Consider the following 25,248-nt stretch of genomic DNA (forward strand, 5'->3'; position numbering starts at 1 on the left):
CGCTACATTCCAAACAAAGTGGGCCCAACGCCGTCTTCCATGCAAAACCCCACCGTGCAGCTCCAGCGGCGTTTTCTCCAGGTGCTGCAGTAACAGTGAGAGACACCTGTTGGATGGTGGGCTTCTGTGCGCCGCAGAGCCTGTCTGCTTCCTGTTATCAAACAAAGGTCGTTAATCTCCTGACTCCCGGGCAGAATCCAATACGGGTCAAGAAGCTGGCCTGGGAATTTCCCCCGAGCTGAAGGGTCTGTAGTTCCCGAGCTGCCTTAATCATTTACAGGCCGTTCCTGGAAATGTTTTTATGACGCCTAAGGGCGACCAATCCAAATAACCAGTTGCTTATGTCCTAAAACATCAACCTTATGGAGAATGCCGTCTCCATAGTTGTGGAAGTTATACTTTTTCAAAAGTATCACCCTTCCATAAGCTGTTTTTTAATACATGGTGTTTAGTGCAGGTAAAATGTTTATAGATTGTTTACTTGTGACATTAAAAGATGCAAAAATCTGCATATTTCTTTGTCTGGGTTGTCTGGTACCTTGGAGTACCACCTTAAATGCTTTTCTCGACTTAGTGCAATTAAAGCGGGCCTTTTCTTGGCTTATTCCCATATTTGTTTTTAAGAAGTCACAGCACAAGTCACAGCTTTAGTCTGTGTTTTTCTTTTTGAGAGAGAGAGAGAGTCTTGCTGCCTGCATATGCATGATAAAGCAGCTTTTGGCCACAATTTGTCAGTCTACCTGCTTTTGTCTCGCTAATATAAACGCACTAACCAACTTGCCCACCCTGACTGCTTGTCCTTCAGGAAAAGAGGTTTGATCAATGAAAGAAGCTATTGCGTGGTTCAGTTTAGTAGTAACAGTTTCTCACTTAAATTTAAACATGAGAAATTGTGCTGTGGTTCTGTAATGGTCTCAGGCAGTCATTTGCTGACAGCCTTGACATTTATCTCTTGGCTTATGTGGCCATCTGTGCTAAAGTCAGGAAATCTTTCATTGGATGGAGGTGTTCCAGTTTTTTTTTCTGTAATGCTAAGGTAGATATATTTTCCAGCAGTTTAAAGGTGAGACACACGTTACCATAGCAACAGTTGATAAATGGTACCACTCCCGGTTGTGTTATCAAATGAAACTTTAAGATAAACACGATTTAGAGAATGGAAAGACAAACACTACAATAAAATATATAATCACAACTGAATATTTGAAAATAATTGCCATTATTTCTTCATTTTGGAAGGTCCCTGTAGAACAAATTGCATGGATAATTGAAAACGGTCACCTGGTATGTGTCATGACCTTCCTGGGGCTATATAGAAAAAAACAGGAAATGGAAATGGTCCAGCAAAAGTGTGGAAATGGAAGGGTGGAGTTAACGTTCTTTGCTCAAAGGTTTTAACTTGGGATTGCCCTGAGAAGATCTTTGATAGAGTTTGTTAGCTGCATTATACTGCTCTACCTACTATTAACACATCATGAAGAGCTTTCCCATCTCTGTGATAATGGGACAGAATTCCCATAAAAAGAACCAAACGACGTGCTTCTGGGATTGGCAAGAAAGTGAAAGAGAAGCGGGCATGGAACAGCTTCTGGTGAAACTTTAGGAGGTGGTCATATGAGATTTTCTCCCATGAACTGCAGAAAACCTCTCTCAAAATATCCAGAAATAAGTTTGTATTTGACAGATATGTCCGCAAGCCTGTTAACAGACACTTGTGATGTTTAATTGACTTGCACTTCCGTTCTATCCTCACGATAATTATTTTCTCTTCTCGGCTGCAGTTACTTTTGGAATTGTACGATTCTGTTAGTAGACACTGTGAATCAGTGAGGTATACATAGATAACACTAAAGAAAGAAGAGGATCCTGCAGTAAGGAGCTGTATGGAAGGAGATAAATATTTCAGATTCATTTTTTTGTTCCAAGATGACTTGGAACATTCAGGGCAGTTTCCTCATTTAAAATCCATTATTACACAATGGTAATGGTTTGAATTATGAAGCCTGTGATAGACAAGAATGACCGAAAATGTGATTGACATAGGACTTTATATTTTAGCCTTGCTATGCATACATTGTGTCAATGCCAAGCCAAGTCAAATTGGCAGTAGTAAATAGTGGACGTTGAAGGTGGTCATTTCACATTCGTATCTGTAACTGAGAAGAAATGATCAGATTAAAGTTTAACTTACGAGCAGCAGAGCTGTTTGCTATGAAGAAGTTATAGTTAAGACTGTAAGCCACTGTTCCATGCTTTTTTGTGAAAGATAAATGTCTAAATCATAACTTAAAAAAATATAGTTTTGCCTGTCAGTCAAACATTTGGTTGTTTCCAAACACATCAACACCTTCCTAGCTAAGCGTACGTCAAAGTTTGAAAATTGTCAGTGATCACAGTCTTTGTTTTCAGTGAGATTGCTGTACAGAACGTTTCAGAGAGCTTCATCGTGTTAAAAGCATCTCGGAAATAAGTGGGTCAGTAACAATTGGAGCATTTCTTAATCAATTAGCAAGCATGAGAGTGTGAGTTAAGTGCTCAGTAGACTTCCTGAAAAATGTTAAAACATTTAATGTAATTGCTAAACATCCGTATAACATTTATTTTCTAGCCAGGCTATAGTTTTGCAGAAACGCTTATAACATTTTTCCTTTAGAATTTTTCTATGGCTTTGACCATTTTTCTCTCTTTCATGCTCATTTGACCCCCAGTAGACTCTGGTAATTGCTTCCTCCCTCATTTATTCAGTGGCTAAAACACTGACAATATAGTATTGAACCTCCAAACCAGTTTAGAAGGCTGTTCAGAAAAATACAACCCTGTTCTGATAAGCCTGTCTTTACCACAAGGGAGCTTTCCAGGGCCTTTTATTAAACAATTATTTTTTTTAACTCTGTAGTATTTTGTTGTAGAGTTCTTGGATTAGCTTAGATCCCTCATAAGGGAGTTAAGAAGATAGTACATTGTGAGACGCGTTTCTCTCTGAAGAGTGTTCAATAAAACAAAGATTAAAATATTGCATATTCAAGCAGGGACTATTTTAGGTTCTGGCGTTTTATCTCATAAGCATCTGTAAACATGTACAGGAGGGCTGTACTTTTGGGTATTAGCAAACAGCCTGGGGAGCGTTCAGACTGGGTGGAACGTGATGGTGAAGAGACAGATGGGCATCGGACAATAATTTAGATGGTTGGGGAGGGGCAGAGAGGTTGTGGAGATTACTGCTGCATCAGAACAGTCACCCTGCTGGGAGGAGGCCTCGCTGTTTACCAGACCTAATGTTTTGTTTTCTTTTTTTTTGCTTTGGTTACATTGTAGGGTCTAACTCTAGGCAGGCTGACTAGGCCAAAGTCCTAAAGTGCTGAACTCTGGTCTTTTCAACAGGGCCGTGGATCAGGCTTTCCAGGGAAGAGGAGGCCAAGGGGTGCTAGCCTTTCAGGGCGAGGAGGAAGAGGCCGTTCAAAGATGAAGAATGGAATTGGCCCAGTTATAACACCTGGAGTATGTTTCTCACCCCAGTTTTAATGCTTTTTTTTTGTTGTTGTTGTTTCAGTCCACATTAAACGGGTTTCCTGGCTTTTTGAAGCAGCTGGATCCTAAAAGTTGTGCCCCCACGCCCCTCCCAGAGTAATGTTCTTGTACACCTTAAAAACGAGGGGAACAGGCTCCCATGATCAATGACAGTGCAGGCCAGAGCTGTATTTGCACTTTGTACCTATTATCTTTGCCTGTAATGGATCACTTGCTTCCCTGGTGGACACTGGTGCAAGAGCCCTTTGGGTTTGCAGTGTTATTGCCAGTAAGGTTGTAGCTTTATACACAGTTTTCACAATACAAAATTCAAACAGGACAACTCCCAGTAGATACTACAGTAGATCTGTCTAACTCATTGGCTTTGATTTTCAGACTCTTGACCATTTACAAATTAGTCCTTTTGTTTGACCAAAGTTTCGTCAGTTGTTTCTCTTTAATTCAGATTTATTATTAAGTCCAGGCTTTAATCATTAAATGTGAGTTTACAGTATATTGATCATGAAACCATTAACTTTGTGTACATGTACAGTAACTGCTGTTCTGTCCTCCTGGATCCTGTCTAGAAAACTCAAGTAGGGAATCGAGCCTGTTGTGGTACCATATGCTGACCTACAACCTGGGAGCCCACTTCATGTTCCTCCTTTTGCTTCTTTTTAGGTGAGCCTCACAGAAACGTATTCTGTAAAGGATGAGGAAGAAAACTCGATGCACAACACAGTCGTTCTGTTCTCCAGCAGCGACAGGTTCACTTTGAAACAGGTGAGGTCTCTTTCCTCATTTGTCTAATGCTAACAAGCTGCAATTATTTGCTTGTGTGATAGCAGCAACAAAAGGCAGAGCTGGGCACTGTCTTGGGTATCTGTGTGCAGTTAATTGGAGAAACCTAATTATAATTTTTAAGCTTTTTTCCGCTTGAAATTTTGGTTTCTTTTATGGAAACTCACGTTCCCTTGTGCCAAGGGAGCTGAACCCCTGAGAGTATTATTACTTTTGTCATGAGTAATTTAATCACTGACACTGGAAGATGTTTGCCATCGTGTTGTAGTTGGAGAGAAGCTTATTAAGGGCTGTGAAACCCTTGCTAGCGATGCATGCGGTATCTTTGTGAGCAGTAGTCTTGCTGTAGGAAGACTTAAGCACTTAATTACATTTTAGTTTTATATTGTTTCCCTTTTTAGGTTTTCTAATATCATAGCTATTGTTTACCATAATAATTAATAATTAGTGCCTCGCTAATGTTTATGTATTTTACTGTATGAAACGTGTCTAATCTTACTCATTTTCTATTTACAGGCTTTCATTACACATTGCGTTTTCATTTTTATGGTACAATTTTATGCTCCACTTCTTTTGGCATTGTTATACTGACCGCGGCAGCGTGCGCAAGGCGCAAGAGAGTAGACCTGATGGCCATGTTTCACAAAGAGGTCTCAGCGAATGAAAAGGAAGATTACTCGGCCGCGTGTTAATGCACATCTTTATTTCAGGACATGTGTGTCGTCTGTGGAAGTTTCGGGCAGGGAGCAGAGGGGAGGCTCCTGGCTTGTTCCCAATGTGGCCAGTGTTACCATCCGTATTGCGTCAGTATTAAGGTAAGACAGCTGCCCCAGGACTGTTTGTGGTTGTATAAAAAGCTAATGTTTTTTTTAAATCCAAATGAAAAATCTTTTTTAGCTCTTAACCAAAAAATTCTCTACTGAACAAAGGTGAGCACCTTTCAGCAAGAGTTTGTAATCCCACATTTACTGTATATTTGGGATGGCAAATCTTCAAACCCTGTTTATCAAAATCGCAGCTCAGCGTTAAATATATGTGCATACAGGAAGTATTTCAATTATCTTTAAAGAGCTCTCCAACATTTTAAATAACTCATAACTTCTAATATTATGACTTATATTGCTAATTACTTTTTATGAATTTTGCCATTTTATTAAATTGCTTTTTAGCGATTAAGTTTGAAATAAGAAAAACATCAAAGAATTGGAAGCCGTGCCTAATTATACCTATGCCAGTTGTTATTGCCAATTAATTTCAATCGATTGTTATTAATTAAACTCACTCAATTTGGCTCAGCCATTTGTTTTTTTTCACATCTTGGCTCCCAGCTGTGTACCCTGCTGCTGCCCGCAGGGGCTAATGGCGACTTTCAGGCCGATTCTTCCGAGCGGCCCGCGTCAAGCCACTCGTCTCGTAGCGCGCCGCGGGCTACACTGTACCTGCCGGGGCCGCCGAGCGTTGAGAGCCCCCTGGATAATCATCCCTCCACGCCTTGTTCCCATGATCCCAGTGACAGTTGGCAGGTTGGCATGACCCAGCCTGGGACCCGTGACGCAGGGTCATAGGCATCAGCCTCTCCACAGGCAGGAGCCTTCACTGATTGAGCCAGAATCTCAAGACAAATTCAGTTAATTTTTTTTTGAAGAAGCAGTTACCCGCTGCAATGTTTTCTGATGGTGTCTGTTTTTTTACAAGACGTTAGCATTCATTTGAACTGTACTGCAACTCGGCCTACAGTGTGGAATACTATACTGTTTGCTGTTGGAAATGTGAGTAATAGTTATAAAGGGGTTCAGCACCTTAAGTGTTGCGGCACACAAACTGTTTCACAAATAAAAACCTGTTCCCATCGATACTTCAAAAGTGGGGAACCTTATCTAGCTTGATATGCTGAAGACTTCATTTTATTTTAATCATGCCATCCAATCGCTTGTCAAACATAATTGACAGTAAATAGTGCAGTTAATTTTTAAGACATTTTAATGTGCAGTGATAGAAGCTAATAGTTGTGGAAGATTAAATTCTGTAAGAGATGACTTAGTTTTGCAAGCTCATAAAACACCAATTAAGCATTAGCAGTCAGCACTTTGAATATAAAAGGAACTGGAAGAATACCACAAAGGGAGTGATCGACACTTAATGCTTTCATGTCATCCAGTTGGCACGTACAGTATCCATAAGTTAAGCGTTATTTACTGGAAAAACAACACTTCTGTGTTTGCTAATTAGTTGAATGCTTTGTTGTAAAAATAAGATGTACCGAATTCAGGGGTAATGTTGTGTGACATTTGAACGTTGTTTGTCAAGGTCATAGAGTGCACAAGTGTGCATTTGCAAGGCCCAGACATGAATATCGAGGTTTATGCAAATAAAAGTGACATGTTTAGTCACACTTTAATTTTATTGCCAGAATTGTTCTTGTTTTATTTACTTTTAGGAAAAAAAGGAGCGTTCTTTTCTTGCAGCAGAAAAGCTGACTGTTGGCATTTCTGACTGTTGGCGTCTCGAACGTTAATTTTAGAAAGATATCCATAATACCTTTCGGTTTTTGTGCGGAATATAGTTGTAACGTCAGGCATAGAAGTTTAAAATGCTTTTGTGCCGCACTTTAGAGGAACGTAGGATACCGTAATACAACTAAACCGCTCTACCTCGAATTTCTGTGTACAGCTTGAGATTTAAAACACTGTTATCATTCCAAGTAATCTTAAATCAAGGCCCCGGCGAAATAATACCGCTGGGTTCCTGTGAGCGGGCGAGGCGCTCACCCTTCTGCGCTCGCGGCCTTTCAGATCACGAGGGTGGTGCTGAGCAAGGGCTGGCGCTGCCTGGAGTGCACGGTGTGCGAGGCCTGCGGGAAGGCCTCCGACCCCGGGCGGCTGCTGCTGTGCGACGACTGCGACATCAGCTACCACACCTACTGCCTGGAGCCGCCCCTGCAGACGGTGCCCAAGGGCAGCTGGAAGTGCAAGTGGTGAGAGCTGGCGCGAGCGGCCACGCCCGCCCTCCGTCTGATCCCTCGCTCGGATTTAGCCGCCGTTTCCAAACGAGATGTATATAAAAGGGATTTCCCCGGGTTTTTTTTTTCTTCTTCTTTTTTTGAAATCCCAGATATAATCCTTATTTATCTTCTGAACGATTTAATGTTTCCGAGGAATGTTTGGCAGTTTTACAGTACGAGTAAATCCAATTTGGGGAGAAATTTGATCTTCAGCAAACAGTGTAGGTTTTTAGGGGGGATATCATTTATATTTCTTTTTTTGCCAGTTTCTCACATTGTTTTGCTTTTAACTGCTCATGAGAATTTGATTTTGGATATTGAGTTATAATGCTGAAAGTAGTGATGTAACCTTAGCTCATTTTCACTGTCAGCCTTAAAAGACATCCAAAAGTAAAAACTGTAGATAACACTTCAGAATTGTGTTCACTCCTTGCAGTTTCATTCTACCTGAAATGAAGTTCAGAAGTCTTAGAATGCAAACTGACGTAGTCTTCCTCCGGGTGTGACCGTTACATGTTTATCTTGATTTTCAAGCTGGTAGCTTGGCCTCTTGCACCGTGCAGGGCCTGACACAGATGCTTATCACAGACATGTAGGTGTTGCAGGAAGAAGCTGGACATTTTCACAGTTTGGCAGTGCTCATTTTAATCTAGCAGAGCACTATGAGGAAATTAATGCAGCCGTACACAAACATTGAAAATGAGAGAGCCTCTTTGTAATGAACATAATGGATGGTGTTCAAGAGTTGTTTATCTTGAGAGCTAGCTAGACCATAGCGCATGACTGGAGGATGTTTTATTCTTTTTTCGACATTGTGTTTGTTTTCAGCTGATTGAATATTAACGCTGCCTCCTTTTGTTTTTGCAGGTGTGTTTCCTGCACGAACTGCGGTGCCACGTCTCCAGGCCTGAGGTGTGAGTGGCAGAATAATTACACGCAGTGTGCTCCCTGCGCCAGCCTGGCTGTCTGCCCAGTCTGCTGCCGGAATTATCGGGAGGACGAACTCATTGTGCAGTGCCGTCAGTGCGACAGGTGGGGCCGCAGTGAACAGAGCCCCTCAACCTCTTAAAGCTGAAGACCGCCAGCGTCACAGGCAGTTTTCAGACTGCGTCCCCCCCTTACTGCTTCCTTCTCTCCCTCCATTGAGCTCCGCGGCCGAAACGCAGACACGCAGTCTCTGGTTTCGTTTTTATTTTTCTTTTCCTGCAGGAGTGCTTTTGTTTTGGGTTGAAATTTAAAACTAAGGTTTAGTTATACAGCTGTAAATCTGGGGGGGGGGGGGAAAGGGCTTGCCTTTAAATCAAACTTGTGGTTGTTGTTTTGAAATGAGCTTTTTCCCAGATGGCATACAACAGGGCTTAAGCTGAACCACGGTGCTGCCTCTTTTGTGAAAAGTGAACAGCTGCAAACGTCCAAAAATGCATTTCAGGTTATGTTTTCGTTTGGATCAATTGATTGTGTGCTGCCCTGAAGTCATTTGTAAAGTCATTAGACAATCGATAAATTGTTGGCAGTTTACAGGTTTCACTGGCCTATGTTTCATACAGTCCTTTCTGCACACTCAGTATGACATGTTAACACATTCCTTCACTGTTGTAGTGACACAGAGAAAAGCTACATATTTATCCGCTTTCAGAAATGACCTGCAGCGGCATCAATGAGTCTCCACTGCACAGGTACCTAGAGTGCGTTTCACAGTCTGATGGAAACGCTGCTTCAGGTGTGTGTTTGGCCCAGCTCATTTTTAAAGGGGCACCAGTGTCTTATCCGTTGATGAGCTGCTCTTTCTGATTCTGGTTTCTTTCTGCCCCCTCAGGTGGATTCACGCCACATGCCAAAACCTGAACACTGAGGAGGAAGTGGAAAACGCAGCAGATAACAGCTTTGATTGTACCATGTGCAGAGCACGAATGACACCATGCCAGGGTAAGGGCCAGAAATCTAGATTATTCTTTATTTTAGAACTTTTTATTTTAGAAAGCATAGCTGATTATGCTTTTATTGTATTGACATTGGTTTTTGTTGCAGTTATACCCCCCTTTCATAACCTTGCATTTTGTGGGCGAACAGATTGAAAAAGGACTTCTGTTTGTAGCCTGAATCTTAGTGGGGGATTGGTGTACAAAATCCAGTGAACAATTTGTCATTAAATTGGGATTAATACTATTAAAAAGCTCTTTTGTTCTAATGCTTTATAACTTATTAGGCATCAAAGAACCAATTGTTATTTAGCTTTATGCAAAAGCAATGCTGGAGTTACAATTCGGTACAACTGGACATTACATTAACAAATGCGTATTTTTGGCCACAGGCATGGAAGGCAGCGAATCCCCGATCTTGGCACAGATTGTGACAAAAATGAAGGAACAGGGTGAGAACACACCTGGACTCTCAGAGCCTAGGTTTGATTTTCTCTGGGTTGCCTTGAGCTTTTTTTTTTTTGTTCTAACTTGTTTGCTGTCATTTTGTTGTTCCAGACCCACCTAAGACATACACCCAAGATGGGGTGTGTCTGACGGAGTTGGGACTGTCCCAACTGCAGAGCCTTTCCGTGATGACCCCGCGGCGGAAAAGGCCCAAACCCAAACTGAAACTGAAGATCATAAACCAGAACAGCGTGGCGGTGCTGCAGACACCCCCAGACCCCCAATCTGAGCACTCCAGGGATGGGGACATGGATGACAGCCGAGGTACTGTTTTTTTTTTTTAAAAACAAAACGGTGGTCTTTTGGATCCGGACAGGTTCCTTTATGGCGGTAGGAAGCCCATCGTTTCATCTTGCTCAGAGGTTTATCTGGGGCTGGGATTTCAAAGGTTTATCTGGGGCTGGGATTTCAAGTCTTTAAAGATGCAAAGATGTGCCTCTGCTAAACTAAACCAGCGTTGCAAAGGAGACCTTGTTCTTCCTGCTAGTTGGCTGAATGCTTAGTGCCCTGTGTGGTATTGCCTGTGGTGACTGAGTATTTGAGGATGGATGCCATATCCAATGGAAAACACCCTGTGATGCTGCAAGCAGATCCCATCGTTGATGCAGGCCATAGCTGGCCATAGTTTTTTAGATCTGTAGAATGGGAAATTTTTAAAAATCCCCCCCCCCCCTTCCAAAAAAGCAAAACTACATTAGAACCCATGAAAATATACTTGAAATATTTTTTTTATCATGTATGAAGTTATTTTCTTTATCCATTTTATTATATTGACTGTCGTTAACTATTATGATGGTCTGAATAAGGGGGTCCACAAAAAAAGCTTCGTGTTTTTCTATATCTTTGACCTTGTGGTATCAATTTAAAATATCACCTTTCAAACCCTGTCTTCAGTGCAGAATTTCTGTTTGCCTCTCTTCTCGTTGTAACTTATTGATTTTCAGACTCGACAAAATAGCATTCAACGTTTAATATCTGTTGCAGACTTTGGATACTGGTCTGTTTGTTAGACTTCAATTATTTATATTGTTTTATTCATGAAGCATCTTTTTTGTTTTGAAATGGAACATTCATTAGATGCCAATCGCTTATGTACAGATATCTATTATTGCAGTGTCCAGTACTTTCCTTCCAAAAGCTTTTCTTGGGGGTATACAATTTAAATATATTCAAAATATATGAAAGAAAATAGAAGAGTTGTCGGACTGTAACAGAGCTGTCTGACTGAAGGAAAAAACATCCGTGGGAAATAACCATTTAGTAATGTGATTGGTATGGGAAGGAAGATGAGTTGCTGCTTTGAAAACAGTTTGCAGTCAGCAAATTATACCTGCTTTGACATTTCTATGATGATAGACTAGCAGCACACAGCTGAATTAATGTCTACCACATCCATCAATCCAGGGCCCTGGTAGGTAAGGCAGGAGTTGGGCTGAATTTTACACAGTGAGCTGTTCCTTAAGCCTTTCACTAGCCAGACGTTCATCGGGTACCATTATAGTTTTTTGGCGGGAATTGTTTTCCAAGATAAGATATGGAAAAAAAAAGGTTAAAAAAAAGTCATTGAGTTATTATTCAAAGTAGCCGGTGGGTGTTTTAGTCCCAACCTTGAGTCGCACGTCTAGATTTTCTTTCAATTTTTTTTTTCTAATGGTACCTGTCTCTAGCTTTTTTTTTTTAAGGTGTAAAGAGGTATTTCTGTGATGGTTTTTAAATGAGGCTTCGTTGTTAAATTTTTAATACTCTTCAGCGAGTTAATCCTGGGTAATGCTAGCTTTTAAGGATCTTTTTTTTTTTCTCCCAGCTCAGAATGGCTGATGGCACCTGATTTGTATTTATGAGAATAAAAAGGTCTGGGTCGCTTACGCAACACTTCTTTTCCATTTGCAGAAGGAGACCTTTTAGACTGTGATGGAAAGTCTGATTCCAGCCCTGAGCGGGAGCCTGCAGATGACGACTCCAAGGGAGCCGAAGGAGCTGATGGAATCAAGAAGAGAAAGAGGAAACCGTACCGACCCGGTAGGGGATCTGATTGGAGAAGACAGCTCCGCTGGGCTGTGAAATAGTGCAGTGCGCACTTCAGATCCTAAATGCTGTCTGCAGTGCTGCACTTTTTTAGCCGGAGCTTCTGTGCCTCAAAATAGCTGGTCCTGGCTTCGCCCAAAAATGCGGTTAGGCGGCGCTTGGCCATTTTGTTAAATCGAGCAACCCTCGTCGCAGGGGGGGACACAATTGCGACGAAGAAAAACAATCTGAGCACAGTGCGTCAGTTTGTGGTGGTTGCTGTTTCATCTGCAGACCCTGATGCTAAACTGGCCATGCGGGCGATTTTGATATACCGAGGGGTTGGAAGCACTGAGGAATAAGGAAACCCCACTGCCTTTTAGAGTTCCGATTCTTGGGGGGTCTTTAATATGGTAGAGCTCTGGGTTTAGCAGTGTATGTTTTAAAACTTTTTTATTTAATGTTGAAAGAATTAACAAATACAATATATAAAATTGTAGTTCAAGTAGGTAGGTGTACCTATAGTTTGATCAGATGAGAGAGATGACTTATCCATCATTCATTTTTTTAACATGCCTTTAAAGAGTTCTGCTTTGTCCTTGCTTGTATTAGTTTGGATTAAAGTTGGGAGTAATGGTGAATTCCATGCTGGAAAATAGAATAGTGTTTCAGCTGTAGGGCTGTCTTCAGACTTGAAGGCTCATGAGCTGAAACGTTTCTTCTTTGCTTGTGCCTTTGTAACCAGCGCGCATTGACACAGCTACCCTCTCAAACATCTTTAATTTGTTTGGGTCACTCTGTAATGGTTATTTTCATATCCAGTTCGGTTTAAGTATTGCTGGAATGCTAAAATAGAAAAAGGAGAGCCTTGACGATGAAAATTTGAGGAAGCAGTGCCTTCATTTCTTACAGCTAGAGGTTTCAAGCACTTGGACAGTGGTCAGTTGAAATTATCATAGGCTTTCTGTTGCATTACATTTGATCAGAAACCACTTCTGCAGTTTTATGCCAGTTTAAGAAGTGTTGTTCATGTAAGACAGCCACTAAAGTGCATCGTTCAAATTCCATCATTGCTTATGAGTAAATTGCTGGTGTATCTACATTATTTATATGCATTCATCCAACAGGCTCATCTTAAGAAGGTAATGTGTAGAGAACAGTTAAGATCTTAAAAGAGTGAATTTACAGTAAGTAGGCTGACATCTCACTTGGGTTGACAATAATGATTCAACATCTCACACTTCTTACCTGAGTGAGTCATTTGGAAAATGTCAGTCCAGAAGGCATTACCAGTAAGCACTAATAGATGACGATGGAGATATAAATTGCTCCTTTTAATACAACAGGAAATAGTCTTGAGGGTTGCTCTTTCTCCACATTTGCGTGTAAGTTGTTACATAGCTTTGACGCAAGGCTTTCTTTAAACTTTTTTTTTTCTCTCTCTCTCTGGGTCATAGGGAAAGAATGGCATTTAAATTTCAATTTTTCTGTTTTGTCCATTGGGCTTTATTCTCTGAACCTGGGCTACATCAGTGATCATTTCCACATAGCAGCATTTTAGATAAATTATCGTGATAACATGGAACAAAAGCATATACCTTTTAAGTTTGATTATAGGCAAAACTAGTTTTTATTTTGAGCACGTTGTGATCATATAAAGTTGAATGTTAACTGTCCTGCGTAATGACTCAGAAATTGTGTATTAGCCTAACTAACACAAGTTTGAAACTACACCTTGTTCTGATTCAAGAAGCTTTTCAGAAAAATGCCAAAAATGGGCATATAGAGCCTCAATTTTAATATTTTTGTTTACCACCTTGGACTTAAACCGGAATGCTCATGGCCTGCAATATCCTACTTTTTTTTTCTTTAATGACCTCACATGAAAATGACACTGATACTACAAAACCAATGTGATTTGTCTGTTGTCTGTAATAGTAAGTAGTTTGATATAGGAAATCAGTCTAGCTTAAAAGCTCCTACAACTGAAAGTGTGGACATGGATTTATGAACTTTTCTTAAGACAAACTGAATTTAATGAATGTGAACAGAAGTTTTTTCTTTGTTTATGGACATGTCAAAGTACTGACGCAGCCTTAAAAGGAGAATTTAAGCGCTTTAAATTGCTGTGCAGTTAAAAAGACAAGCAGGGTTCAGGGGGATTTGTCCTATGGATTTTAGATCATAAGCTTGCTCTCTTCCAGTTAGAGAGAATGCACTGGGATTTTCCCTGCTTGATCTTGAAGTAATTTCAAAGAGAGCTTAGGAGTGGTGTCTTTTGGGACAGCTGTTTCAAAGATAATGCAATACTGGTGAACTGTCCATCTTTTTTTCTTTATCTATAACCTTCCTCCTCGCTGTGCAGGGGCTTTTCCCTTGTCAGTGCATCTCAGCTTGTGGTTAGGGTAATGGAAAAGAGCTGTCAGTTTTGTGGGATTTCTTTCAAGTTGTAGACATGCCCTGAGCTGCCAGAGTTTGTTTGAATTATCAAGGTGGTTTTGAAAACAGTCGAAAAGTTGCTTTTTTAGTTCACTTTTTTTCATTATTTTAGATATCTTTTTTATTTTTATAGTGTAATATATTTGTGAAAGGAGAATGTTGGTGAAACCATAATGTTTCTTAAATTAAGTAATACACACCTCTTTTTTGTTTTGTTTTTGAAGTCCTGCCTGTGACACAACCTTAGAACACCTCTTTCATGTCTGTATTTTGTATATGGTTAGAAGGTGTGGGGCCTGGACTTGACCTGTCTATTAAATTGTACGTGGATATGCTCTTTTTTCGTGATTCAGTAGGTAAAGGTCCCCTCTTTTTGTAGTCTGAATAAGCATATTAATTTTTAAACGATTTCATGAGTAGCTTGATTTGTAAAAGTAGCCCGTGCCCCATGGGCAGTCTAACAGTCTGGTTCAGAGACTTCAGAGTTATCCTGAGACCTGTACTGTAGGTTTTGTTGACGCATGAAGGCCACCAAGCGGACTTTACTTGAATGGTTAAAGGATGGAGAGCAAAAGTCTGAAGATTTGGTATTGTATCAGCGATTTGAAAATGAGACTCGTTTTTTCTCTCCCACACAATTTATTTTTATTTTGCTTTTATTAAATTCAGACCGTCCGACACACTCCATTAATTTGACAGTTCCCTCCATTTCCACGCCAACCATGGGAAACATTGCCTCCACAGGTATTGGTGGGTTTATGGTACGCCAGAGGAGCCGAACAGGTCAGGGCAAAACCAAACGCTCCCTCTCCAGGAAAGACTCTACGGGCTCTGTGTCTGAAAACCTCGCTGGGAAGGAGGAAGGTAGATGTGCAGGAAGATCTTTCTGTTCGGGGATCATAATTACGTGGAGTAGGGATGATGGGGACAGTCATTGACTCTCCACTCTCAGAATAGCAATATGTATTGGCATTTTTATGTTTTGAATTTTGGGGGATTAATTTGCTAGCATAGTTTACTAATTAAATCTATAACAATAGTGCCATATTAGCACCTCGGATATCTGTAAGCAGAAGTAACATTTGTTGCTGGATTCGAATGAGTTTCCTACAGGTTTAACAGTTTCTGTATCACACATATAGTTAATGAACAAAAAAGCTGGTTTTATTAAAATACTGTAAAATCCACAAAAGTTGTCATTTGCAATACATTTGCAGTCTTGCAAAGTGGGGGGAAAACGTTGGAATGCAAATTTTCACTTTATTGAATTTGTTCAGTTTAGTGTTTTATTAAAATGTTAAATACATCAGTAGAGTTAAAAGATATTTTTACTAGAAGATTTTTATAGTACCTTTAAAAATTCTCATGAAAGAAAATGATAAATTAAATTCAGAGAAATTACAAGAATAAAGTAAAACCTATATAACAGAAATAGCAATTGCTATAAAACTTTTCCAAAAAAAGTAGTAATTTTTGGGCCTAGTTTTAAAGTGTTTGTAGGACATACCTTTTCAGCAAGACCTTCTTCCTTGTCAGGCTGGAATGAGCAATTGCCTGACACTCCAGTTGAAGAGACAGTCCCTGGGTCAGAGTGCCTGGAGAAAGCAAAGAAACGATACAGGAAAAAGAAAAACAAATTGGAGGAGACATTTCCCACATACTTGCAGGTGTGTAATCTATCCATCCGTGCTGTTTTACTATTTGTGCATTTTCCCATTTTTTCATCCTTTTGAGAGTTGTCCACTTGAGAGTAATTATGACCTTGAATACAACAAATATGGGAATTTATTCTTTTTATCAATTTTGCTGTTGCAAAAACTGTGGTGAAAAGAATATTGTTGTTAAGTATATATTGTTACAAATGGGGGGTTACAAAACTAGTGAAAATCAGGATTTGACTGACTGGTTTAGTCAATTATTTATAACCTCCAACTTGTAAGTGGATTTCTAGCAAAATATCTGAGAGGCTGGTATAATTAGATGCACGTTAATTCTTTAACCTCTGGCACAGCTTTGTTGAGAGGAGTAAAAATCCAGGCACACTTGGTTAAACAAATATTTATTACAATGATACAACAAATTACATACAACACAGAATTTACTTTATGTACAGTATGTACAAACAAGGCATTTCAGAGGCCTAACATTTTGGTCACCCAGAAAACCAGACTGCTACTAAGAATGAAACTCGTAATGCCTACAGAATTGCCTTCTAACTTAAATATAAAACAACCTGCAGTTAAATCTCTCTCTCTCTGCACCCTGGATGCCACAGAATAGATGGGAGCCTACTGTATATTCCTATTCATTAAAATGCACCCTAAGCAGGAAAGACATTTCTAATTGAGGTATCTTTTACCCAGGAAATCCAAATTCCCTAAAAACACAGAATAGCAAGCTCTCTCTAACAAGGTTCAGATACTGAGCTCCAGTCAGGTTTGATTTGGATGATCATGAAGTAGGGGCTCTTGCCTGGCGCAAGCTTCAAGTCCCCAACTCCTCTGGACTCCTCTGTTCTCTTTGTTGCCTGCTTCTTGTTGCTCCTCTCCTTTTACTCCAAATGTAATCTTATATTGTCTGTTGCTGTCCTGCTCCTTGGCAATCATTAACCCACAATGTACCTAGGTATACAAGATAAACTTTACAATCCTCTCTGCTCAAGGGACCCCCCAGACCTCAGCAAACATCCTCTCTCCTTTGAAGTTAGAAGTGTTTACCCTTCCAAGTGTAACAAACATTTATCTAAAATCTAAGATACTTCTCAGTCACCTAAAGCTGTAACAGTATATACATTTTTAAAGTGTTTTTTGCAAGTCAGTTCAAGTTTTTAGTTGATCTGCTGTAGTTTAAGGTGGCTAAACAGCACTGCATTGCTACCCAACCCTAAGGAAGTAGAAGCTGTTATGTGCTTTTTGAGAGATGAGTGGAAACTCCAGCTCTGGCTTTGCCTGTCCTTTTTTTGTTTGTCTGTGAAGTGCATTAATCTTTTTAAGTCTTGCGGTAATTTGTTTTTTGTAAGATCATTACATTCTTCTTTACAGGCCCATTAAATTGTATATGTTGACACCAGCAGAGGTTTGAATTCTCCATCTTATTTCCAATTGCTTCTGAGCCACCAGCTGGAAACCCTTAATCATATTTTAATTTTTCTTGTTCTAGATTGAGAGAAAAAATCAGTTGGTTTTCTTTGTATTTACAGAATGGCTTATACCAGAATAAAGAACTCAAATATCACACAACAGCACATTAATAGGATTAAGAAGTCTTGTTCATTGTATTTAATAACAGATATTTTAAGTGTCTCTGCTGTCACCATGGGTTTCCTTGTACTGCAAGCTTCAAATTAAACTTAAAGTTCCTCACTAGAGGAATGACTTTAATCAATTATTTAAATCCCTACGCATTAGGCTTTTAATGTTTTAGCACAGTGGGGAGTAGTCACGTTGATAGTTGAAGTTGTAAGATTGAACTGGTACCAACTTACTTAACCAAGATATTCCCTGCCAGCAACAGGAGTGTGTTTTATGCCAGGCTCATTACTGTCATGTCTAAGTATCCTCATAGGATGTGCTTACTGTGTGTCTTAATAAATGCATGGGCTCTAATAATATTCTGAAAAAAAATAAAGAAACATTAGAAACCACAGTCTCCCCTTAGTTACAAATGTTTTAGTATGATAGCCAGTATGCTTTCACAAGAAACCCATGCATCTTCATGCTATAGAGTGCTCTTTATTTATACTTCTGTTTCTTTGTCACTCATTCCTGTTATATTGTTTCCTTTCCTTTCCTGGCTCAAACTCAGAGACTATGATTTGATTTAAATTGGTTTACGTTTTGCAGCAGCCAGACCCATCATGTAAACTGTGAACATGACAGGTTGTACTGTGGTTTTCTATGGTGCCACCGTATCACGTGTACCTCTGTTTAGAGTGCTAATCCATTCTGTCCTGTTCACTCTTCTGCTTTAGGAAGCCTTCTTTGGCAAAGACCTTTTGGACACGAGTCGACAGAACCGGTTGAACTTAGAAAGCAATCTCTCCGACGAAGACCCCACACAGGCCGAGAGCAAGCCTCCTAGCGCCAACACAAGTTTTCTGGACCCTTCCTCGGATCCGCTACTAAGTGCAGCCACCACAACTTTTTCCTCCAAAGGAGCAACCCAACGTATGTTTCAGCAGACCAAGTTATCAGATCATGGAAGTACAAAAACAAAGCAGCTGCCCTGCCTTCCTCATATCGCTACAGATATTCCTTCTGGGATGTCCCCTCAGCTTTAATTACATCTCATTTCTTTTAGTGAATCCATAGGGAAGAGCAATACTGTAATGTAGCATCTTTTTTCACTGTGAAAACCACATAGTATATTAATGTAAATTTTTGTTCTTCCATTTAGTAACTGAACTATCTGTAGGGTTTCAAGGCAAGTGCTTTCATATTGGAATTTTTTGGGGAAGTGTTTTGTGAAATGAGGTCAAAAGAAACCCAATAGTGTATGTTTATAGCAAGTGTATAATTTGGACTTTCTGTATTGGCTAAACAGTTTTGTTCCCAGCAGCTGGGGAGTTTGTCCGTGTGTTCAGGCTTAGTGTAAAGTGGCATGCTTAGGTTTGCATTTTTATACTCTTGGGTTTTGCAGGTTGCATTTATGATACCCACCTCCTTAAAACTAAGGTCCAAAGAGAACTGTGTGAGCAATACTGCTCTCCAGGCTAGAATTCTTACATCAAGATATTACACAAATCCGCGGCTGTTTTTTATTTATGGTATTGCATGGTGGCTGACTTCACTGATAGAAAATAGTTGGATAGCAGGTTTTGCCCTGCCCTCTACGGATAAGTCTGTGGTTAACCCCTACTGTCAAGGCAAATGGTGTATCTTATTATAATCAATAGATGTTTTTGAGAAAGTAGGCCTTAAAACTGAAATATTTAGACATTCATATGCCAAGGCAACAAATTCTTCTTGCATATCCCACACCCATTTGTGACCATATGAATATATTAAACAGGTGTTCATATCGGAATAAAATAACCTGGTTATATATCTGCACAGTGAAATACGAAACAAAGGACACTAGTTGAAAGTACAGAGAAGCATATTTAAAACTGAGAACAGGAGACACCTTTTCATATAAACGGAGGTGAACGTGTGAAACATGCTACCCAGCTGATACCCTGGCTTATTTTCAAGAAACGTCTGGATGCGACCCTGCGATCAATAAGCTTCTAACTTCTAAACTGGCATGAAGGGCTAAATGGCTCCCTCTTTTTTTTAGCTGTTCTTATGAAAGAAGTATCTGTATAGTACACAAAATGTTTATTGTATTCACCCACAGACTTAGAACTGATCTGTGGTTATATTAGAATGATCCATTTTATTTGCCATAATTTTTTAATTCCAGCCAATTCTGAGGATCCTTTGGCTGTCCTTTCGGAAGTGCTGAGCAATGATGATGATATCCTGGGAATTCTGTCCGATGACTTGGTGAAACCTGGGGATGATTCAGGTATACAGGGGGCATCTGTGGGTAGTTTCAGTAAAAAAACACCTTTCCCCACAGGCCTGTGCAGCTTCATGTGGTTTCTCGTGAGAGTCTTAATCTGTGATAAGCATCTTCTGTTTTAGTCACATCTTTTAAATTCTTTTGCCCATTTAATTGTATTTTGTTCTTGCTTGGGCATCTTATTTTTGTGTTGCAGTTTTACACAGTATACTGCATTTGTGCTTTATCTGAATGTTCTTTGCTTTATCTGTCATTTTTTTGACCGATTCACTCGTTCCCTTTTGGCGTTTTTTTTTGTTTTCCAGTTTTGTTCAGTTTGCTTTTTCTTTGTTATATTCACCCATTTTATCTGGTTTGGGTTCCTGTAGGTCTTGATTTATGCACTTTCCAGGTCGAGAACTCTCCCTCTCCATTTGGTAAGAGATTACACCATGGCCTATCCATGGCTAGAAGTAGTGTCGACCCTCTCTTGGGCTCTCCCAGCTCTACGCAAAATCTTGCCGTGTGTGTGTTGTGCTCAGTGTTTGCATGGTTCCTTTCCTTCTTTCACTTCTTCTCAGTAGCCCTCTTGATCTTATTTTAATTTCTGTTTCGCTGTACAAGATAAACTGCACGATATGCATTATATAGCACTCCATGATCTTGAGTTTTACCAACGTTTCTGGAAAATGTGTTCTGTACTGTATCTAGTCAGTTGAGATGCTGTATATAATTTATGTTGACATAATTTAGTATGTACATTCTTGACACTATAAAAATTCTATACTTTTTTTCCCAGATACTTAAGTGTTAAATCTAAATAAAGAGGATAACATAACGGTTCTTAAGCTTGCATTAGATGTAATTTGGAACCATTTTAATTGCAAATTCAAATCGAGTATAATCAGTTATTAAGGCCTTATGTCCTATGGTTTGTCATTGTTTTAATCTAGTGGAATAGAGATGTAAACAGTATAACTGATGGACAGGAATAAAGAACCACAGATTGCGAGATGTGCTTTCTACAACTTCTTATAAAATATGCCGATAGCTTGTTCTCCATCTTACTAATTATAAACCAAGACTTTGGAAACTGATTAGCTGGGGAGGTTGCATAAGGCAGGTGCAGAAGCTAGCCCTTTGTGTAGCACACAGTGAAATGTATTTTCCTTTTAGTCCTAACCTGTAATATGTTACCTTGTTCATCAGATCAAACTGGAATACAGAAACAAAATTAAGGCTTGTGCATAAGCAGTCATTTCAGCAGATGAGGCGTATACATTTCTATTGCATAATCCTAAATGTAGAATATCAACTTCAGTTTCTCTTTAGATTTTCTGCAAGATAGGGATGGAAATAAGGCTATGAATACATGTCAGCGTGATGCTTTTCAGGTTTTAGGAGCTCTTATCCACACTGTGCTGGATATGCTGAAAAGTGCTCTCGGTGTTCTTCTTTTTTGCTGCACATTGCTATCTGCTTAGATTCACACAAAATACAGTAACGCGCTGGAAATGTCCATTTCCTGGTGCCTGCAGCTCTTGAAACCTAATTCCCACACTTGGAAGAGGTGCCAGAACTCAATACGTTTTCACTCCAAAGCTTGGATTAGGCGAAAGAGATGAAGGACCAGCTCCCCCTGTGCAGTGTGGTTTTCACTAGCATGTCAAGACATGTGGAGAACACATGCATTAGCTATCCCTTTGACTGGTCTGTCACTCCAAGAATAATAGCATTTTGGTGTTTTGGTTGTTTGTCTTGTCCTGGGGGCTGCAGCTGAGGTTAAACCTGGGCTTCCTTTGCTCTCTTTAGCTGGACTGGATATAGTTCCCATTGCGGATGATCCGTCTGCTGCCCCACAGCAGACTCTGGGCCGGAGTGTGCGCTCCCTGCCCGAGGAACCACTGGATGGGATTCTCAGTCCCGAACTGGATAAAATGGTCACTGATGGTAAGGCAGAGGAGCTTTTTTTGGTCCCCTACCTGGTTTTATTAACAGGTACTTTCTTTATCTTAAAAGTCTTTTCTCTTGCAAGACTCCAGAATGCTGTTAAACGTTCCAGCATATTTAACTTGAAGCCGAATTGTTCTCAGTAGCGAGATTTCTATTCCAAAGGGCCCCAGCTTATCGGTTGCCGTGACTCAAGATATAAGTGCTGATCATTTTAGTACAATAGAAAACAGTTTGGTGAATCACACTTGCATATTTGTTCAAAAGTGCATGCGTCTTCCAATGTGTCAGCGGTGGGACCATGGCTCAACCTAATTAATGGTGCGAGTTGACAGGAAACTTGAAAGGGACAGGGGTCGCACCTGGATGGGAAGCTTGGCTGATTCAAACCTGCCTAGCCTTGACTGAACTCATCTAATAACGGCTCCGAGCACTTGTTGAGGCATTTGGAAGTGCCTGGGAGTTGTCCTGTAAGGAGTAGGAGCTTAGTTTTTGTTGGCATCATTACTTCTTTTGAGGCTACAAATCCACAAGGACTGTACCATAAAACTAGGTTTGGACAAACCCTGAATTCAGTTTCAACGTATGTTTTAAATGTCAGTTTAAAACATCTCCTTTTTTTAAAGATGTTTAAGATGAAAGGTACTGTTTCCGATCTCCGATAGTTCTTTTTTCAATAGCGTGTGTAGAAATAGCTCTTAAATTGCTCACATGTAATGTAGCTTTTTTCTAAAAAACGGTTACCTTCGGGACATAAGAGTTTAGAATAGCAATACTGGCTCCCAGCATGGATTGAGCTCGGTGATCCAGGTGCTGCAAGGTTAGGTCTGGTTTGTGTCACTGTGTAATTGGGAATCCCCAAACAGCAAAGTGGGCCAGTTCCACTAAGAGCGATGGGACAAGTCAGCCAGGCCTCTCTGGGGTGCTGGTAAAATGGTATCCCTTGTGTCTTCCTGACCTGCCTGTAAGCTTGTAGTCAGTGAGGGACATGCTGTTTCTACATTTGAACTTGCTGTAGATCTCTGCATTTTCTGTGGTCCGCCAAGAGATTAGTGGCTCAGTGGCCCGATGCGATTTGGAGAAAACTGTCAGCACTTTCTCATTCTGCCCGTGTGGCCAGTGTGAACCATGTCATAAAGATGCAGGTGGCAGTTTCAAACTGGTCTGGTATGTAATAGAAAAGGTGGAGAATAAATCAGTTTTGATTGCTTTTCAGTTGAAACTTACAGCTCAGGTGTCAGTCAGCTTAAAGTGCCCCCTTGTTTCTGTTCTTTACAATGGAGGTGACCTGACACTATTGAGAAAGCATTTAGTTTCTGTGGATTTGGCCTATCCTTAAAAAGCACTCTGATTTTACTCAATACGCTTTTCTTTATCAATTCATAATTCTTCTTCTTTGTGAGCCACTGCCTCTTAACCATGAACTTTTTGCATAAGACTTGTTTTGCTACTGCTCACACTCCAAATATGACAGCTTCAGACAGGCAAAAACAGCAATGCAAGAAAAGCAACTTTACCCCTAAATGTCTCATCATTGATCATAGGCTTTATCCTTAAAGCTGACGTTTTAAAATTTGATTCATTTTACTTTATTTTTACAGTTTGCCTAAAGCTGCTGTTGATTCCTGACATCTTTTTTTTGTTGTTTCAGGTGCGATTCTCAGCAAGCTTTACAAAATCCCAGGTGGGTTTTGATCTCTCCCGTGCTGATGTTTGTAGACGCAGCCTTTTCTTGGGGGGGGGGTTGGTTTCTGATGCGAGATAGCGGCTAACTTTGCTGTTGATCTCCACCCGCACAGAGCTTGAAGGGAAGGATGTGGAGGACCTGTTTACTGCTGTTCTGAGTCCCAGCACCAGCCAGCCGCCACAGCTGTCGCACCCCGCGCCCCCGCCGCCGCCTGCCGTACCCGCCGCGCCAGTGCCACCCCTCCCCCTGCCGAACCCAGGTGAGTCGAGACTTCCCAGACAGAACTACTTCAGCACACTGATGTCAGGTGCACCTGTGGCCAGTCTGTCCTGTTATTAACTCTCTAGGAGTGCATACAGATCCTGTGTGTTTTTCGAGACCTTCTCAATTCTCCATTTATTTTTTAAGCAGCTTGGGGGTTTTCTGCACCGAGACAGACAGTGCAGTCAGTGGAAAAAGGGTGCTTCTGAGTAACCGACACAAGGTCAAAGGACACTCCTGTGGGGGGGGGGAGGTTATCAAAGTATCAATAAGACTCAATAAGAATCTGATTTTCATGCAGATAGTAAAACTTAGCGGAGAAGGGAATTGCTTTTTGCATTGCCTTTTTCGCCGTGCCGAGTCTTCTGGGTCTTGTGGCTGTCGATCAGACGATGCCAACTTCTTGCCGCCAAAGCAGTTCTTGAGTGAAAACCGGAACCCTGGTTCTGCAGTGCCTGTAGGGTTGTACGCCGAGCCTAGTTTATGTGCGCTTCTCGTGCAGTGTGTTCGGCGCTCTGAAAGCCCGTTTTCAATTGCAGGAGATGGCATGTTTCCAAGAATGCCAGTAATGAATGGCCTGATGGGTCCAGCCCCCCATTTTCCTACAGCCCCCATGAACCCTGCGGGCGGACCCTGCATTCCTGGCACCTTCTCGCCCATCCATCGCATGCCGTTCCCGGATGCTGCCAGGTAGGCTCCTGACCTCCTCGCTTCCGCAGTCCTGCCCAAATCAAGGACTTGCTACGTCCTACATCAGATGTCTGGCGATTTCGATCGGTTTGGGAAAACGCTGAAATCTGTCTTCGGTGGATGTGTGCCTCTTCATCATTACGGATTTCGACTGTGTAACCGTTTCTTTGGAGCCGGTTTTGTATCTTTGGACAAGTGATGTATTTCTGTAGTCCAATGGGGGAAAAAAAAACCGTGCACTGAACTTGCCTTTCCTAGAGTGGTTAATTTGTCATTTGAAAGATTACAAAATGGTCATTTTAAATCCTCAGAGAAAAACAATCCTGTACAGATGTGAATATCATGCCATCTGTTTACTTCAATTTATATGCTGTCTTCCAGTATGTAAATGAAGAGAGTCAAACTTCATCTGAATGCATAGTAATACCTTGTCACGTAAATTCAGTGCATAAAGTATAGACGTGATAACTGCAGAGTTTTGTCGAATTAATGTTTTGAAAACAGCCATGTGATTAAATAGATCCTGTAATCAAGGCAAATTCGTCTCGGACACTTCCAGTAGCGCTAATAGTGAACTTCTAACGGTAATGGTGCTCGACAGGGACAAGAAGCATCAGTTCACTCAGGTGGTCAGCGACCCCGTGGGCTCATGGCCGCCGCCGGTCCCAGCGGCCGAGGGGGAAGCCGACACCATGTCCAGCGCCCAGAGGAGCACCCTGAAGTGGGAGAAGGAGGAAACACTCGGGGACATGGCCACTGTCGCCCCCGTCCTCTACACCAACGTGAACTTCCCGAACCTCAAGGAGGAGTTCCCTGGTGAGTCGAGAGGGCGAGACCAGCCCGGGTCCCCTTTGCGCAGTGAAAAGGCTTGATGTACAGAAGTGATAGTTAAATAGTTTGGCAGAGACTCCGTCTGTGGGAAAACGTTCGATAAAAATGACGATTAATAACTTGATGAACAGTTGGGTCATACTCAAGGCATCCCTGGGCTGTTTTTA

General features: G+C 40.9%; 1 protein-coding gene across 13 annotated transcripts in view; it reads left to right on the top strand.

Annotated features, from left to right (window-relative positions):
* Positions 1 to 25,248, top strand: part of kmt2ca (lysine (K)-specific methyltransferase 2Ca) — a 157,301-nt gene that overhangs the window by 91,952 nt on the left and 40,101 nt on the right. For 11 of the 13 annotated variants that reach the window (XM_088643882.1, XM_088643881.1, XM_088643875.1 and 8 more), the window contains 19 exons: positions 3,382 to 3,498; positions 4,189 to 4,290; positions 5,019 to 5,123; positions 7,101 to 7,282; positions 8,177 to 8,341; positions 9,126 to 9,235; positions 9,621 to 9,680; positions 9,787 to 9,999; positions 11,626 to 11,754; positions 14,923 to 15,042; positions 15,715 to 15,845; positions 18,149 to 18,344; positions 19,582 to 19,686; positions 20,052 to 20,099; positions 21,475 to 21,612; positions 23,264 to 23,296; positions 23,412 to 23,558; positions 24,100 to 24,250; positions 24,852 to 25,066. In XM_088643882.1, coding sequence (XP_088500008.1) covers positions 3,382 to 3,498; positions 4,189 to 4,290; positions 5,019 to 5,123; positions 7,101 to 7,282; positions 8,177 to 8,341; positions 9,126 to 9,235; positions 9,621 to 9,680; positions 9,787 to 9,999; positions 11,626 to 11,754; positions 14,923 to 15,042; positions 15,715 to 15,845; positions 18,149 to 18,344; positions 19,582 to 19,686; positions 20,052 to 20,099; positions 21,475 to 21,612; positions 23,264 to 23,296; positions 23,412 to 23,558; positions 24,100 to 24,250; positions 24,852 to 25,066 — 2,467 coding nt within the window. The remainder of the gene's footprint in view (positions 1 to 3,381; positions 3,499 to 4,188; positions 4,291 to 5,018; positions 5,124 to 7,100; positions 7,283 to 8,176; positions 8,342 to 9,125; positions 9,236 to 9,620; positions 9,681 to 9,786; positions 10,000 to 11,625; positions 11,755 to 14,922; positions 15,043 to 15,714; positions 15,846 to 18,148; positions 18,345 to 19,581; positions 19,687 to 20,051; positions 20,100 to 21,474; positions 21,613 to 23,263; positions 23,297 to 23,411; positions 23,559 to 24,099; positions 24,251 to 24,851; positions 25,067 to 25,248) is intronic. The other 2 variants (XM_088643883.1, XM_088643887.1) reach the window with 1 other exon arrangement.

Source organism: Lepisosteus platostomus, chromosome 8 (genome assembly GCF_059453375.1).
Source record: "Lepisosteus platostomus isolate fLepPlt1 chromosome 8, fLepPlt1.hap1, whole genome shotgun sequence".
Taxonomy (NCBI): Eukaryota; Metazoa; Chordata; class Actinopteri; order Semionotiformes; family Lepisosteidae; genus Lepisosteus; species Lepisosteus platostomus.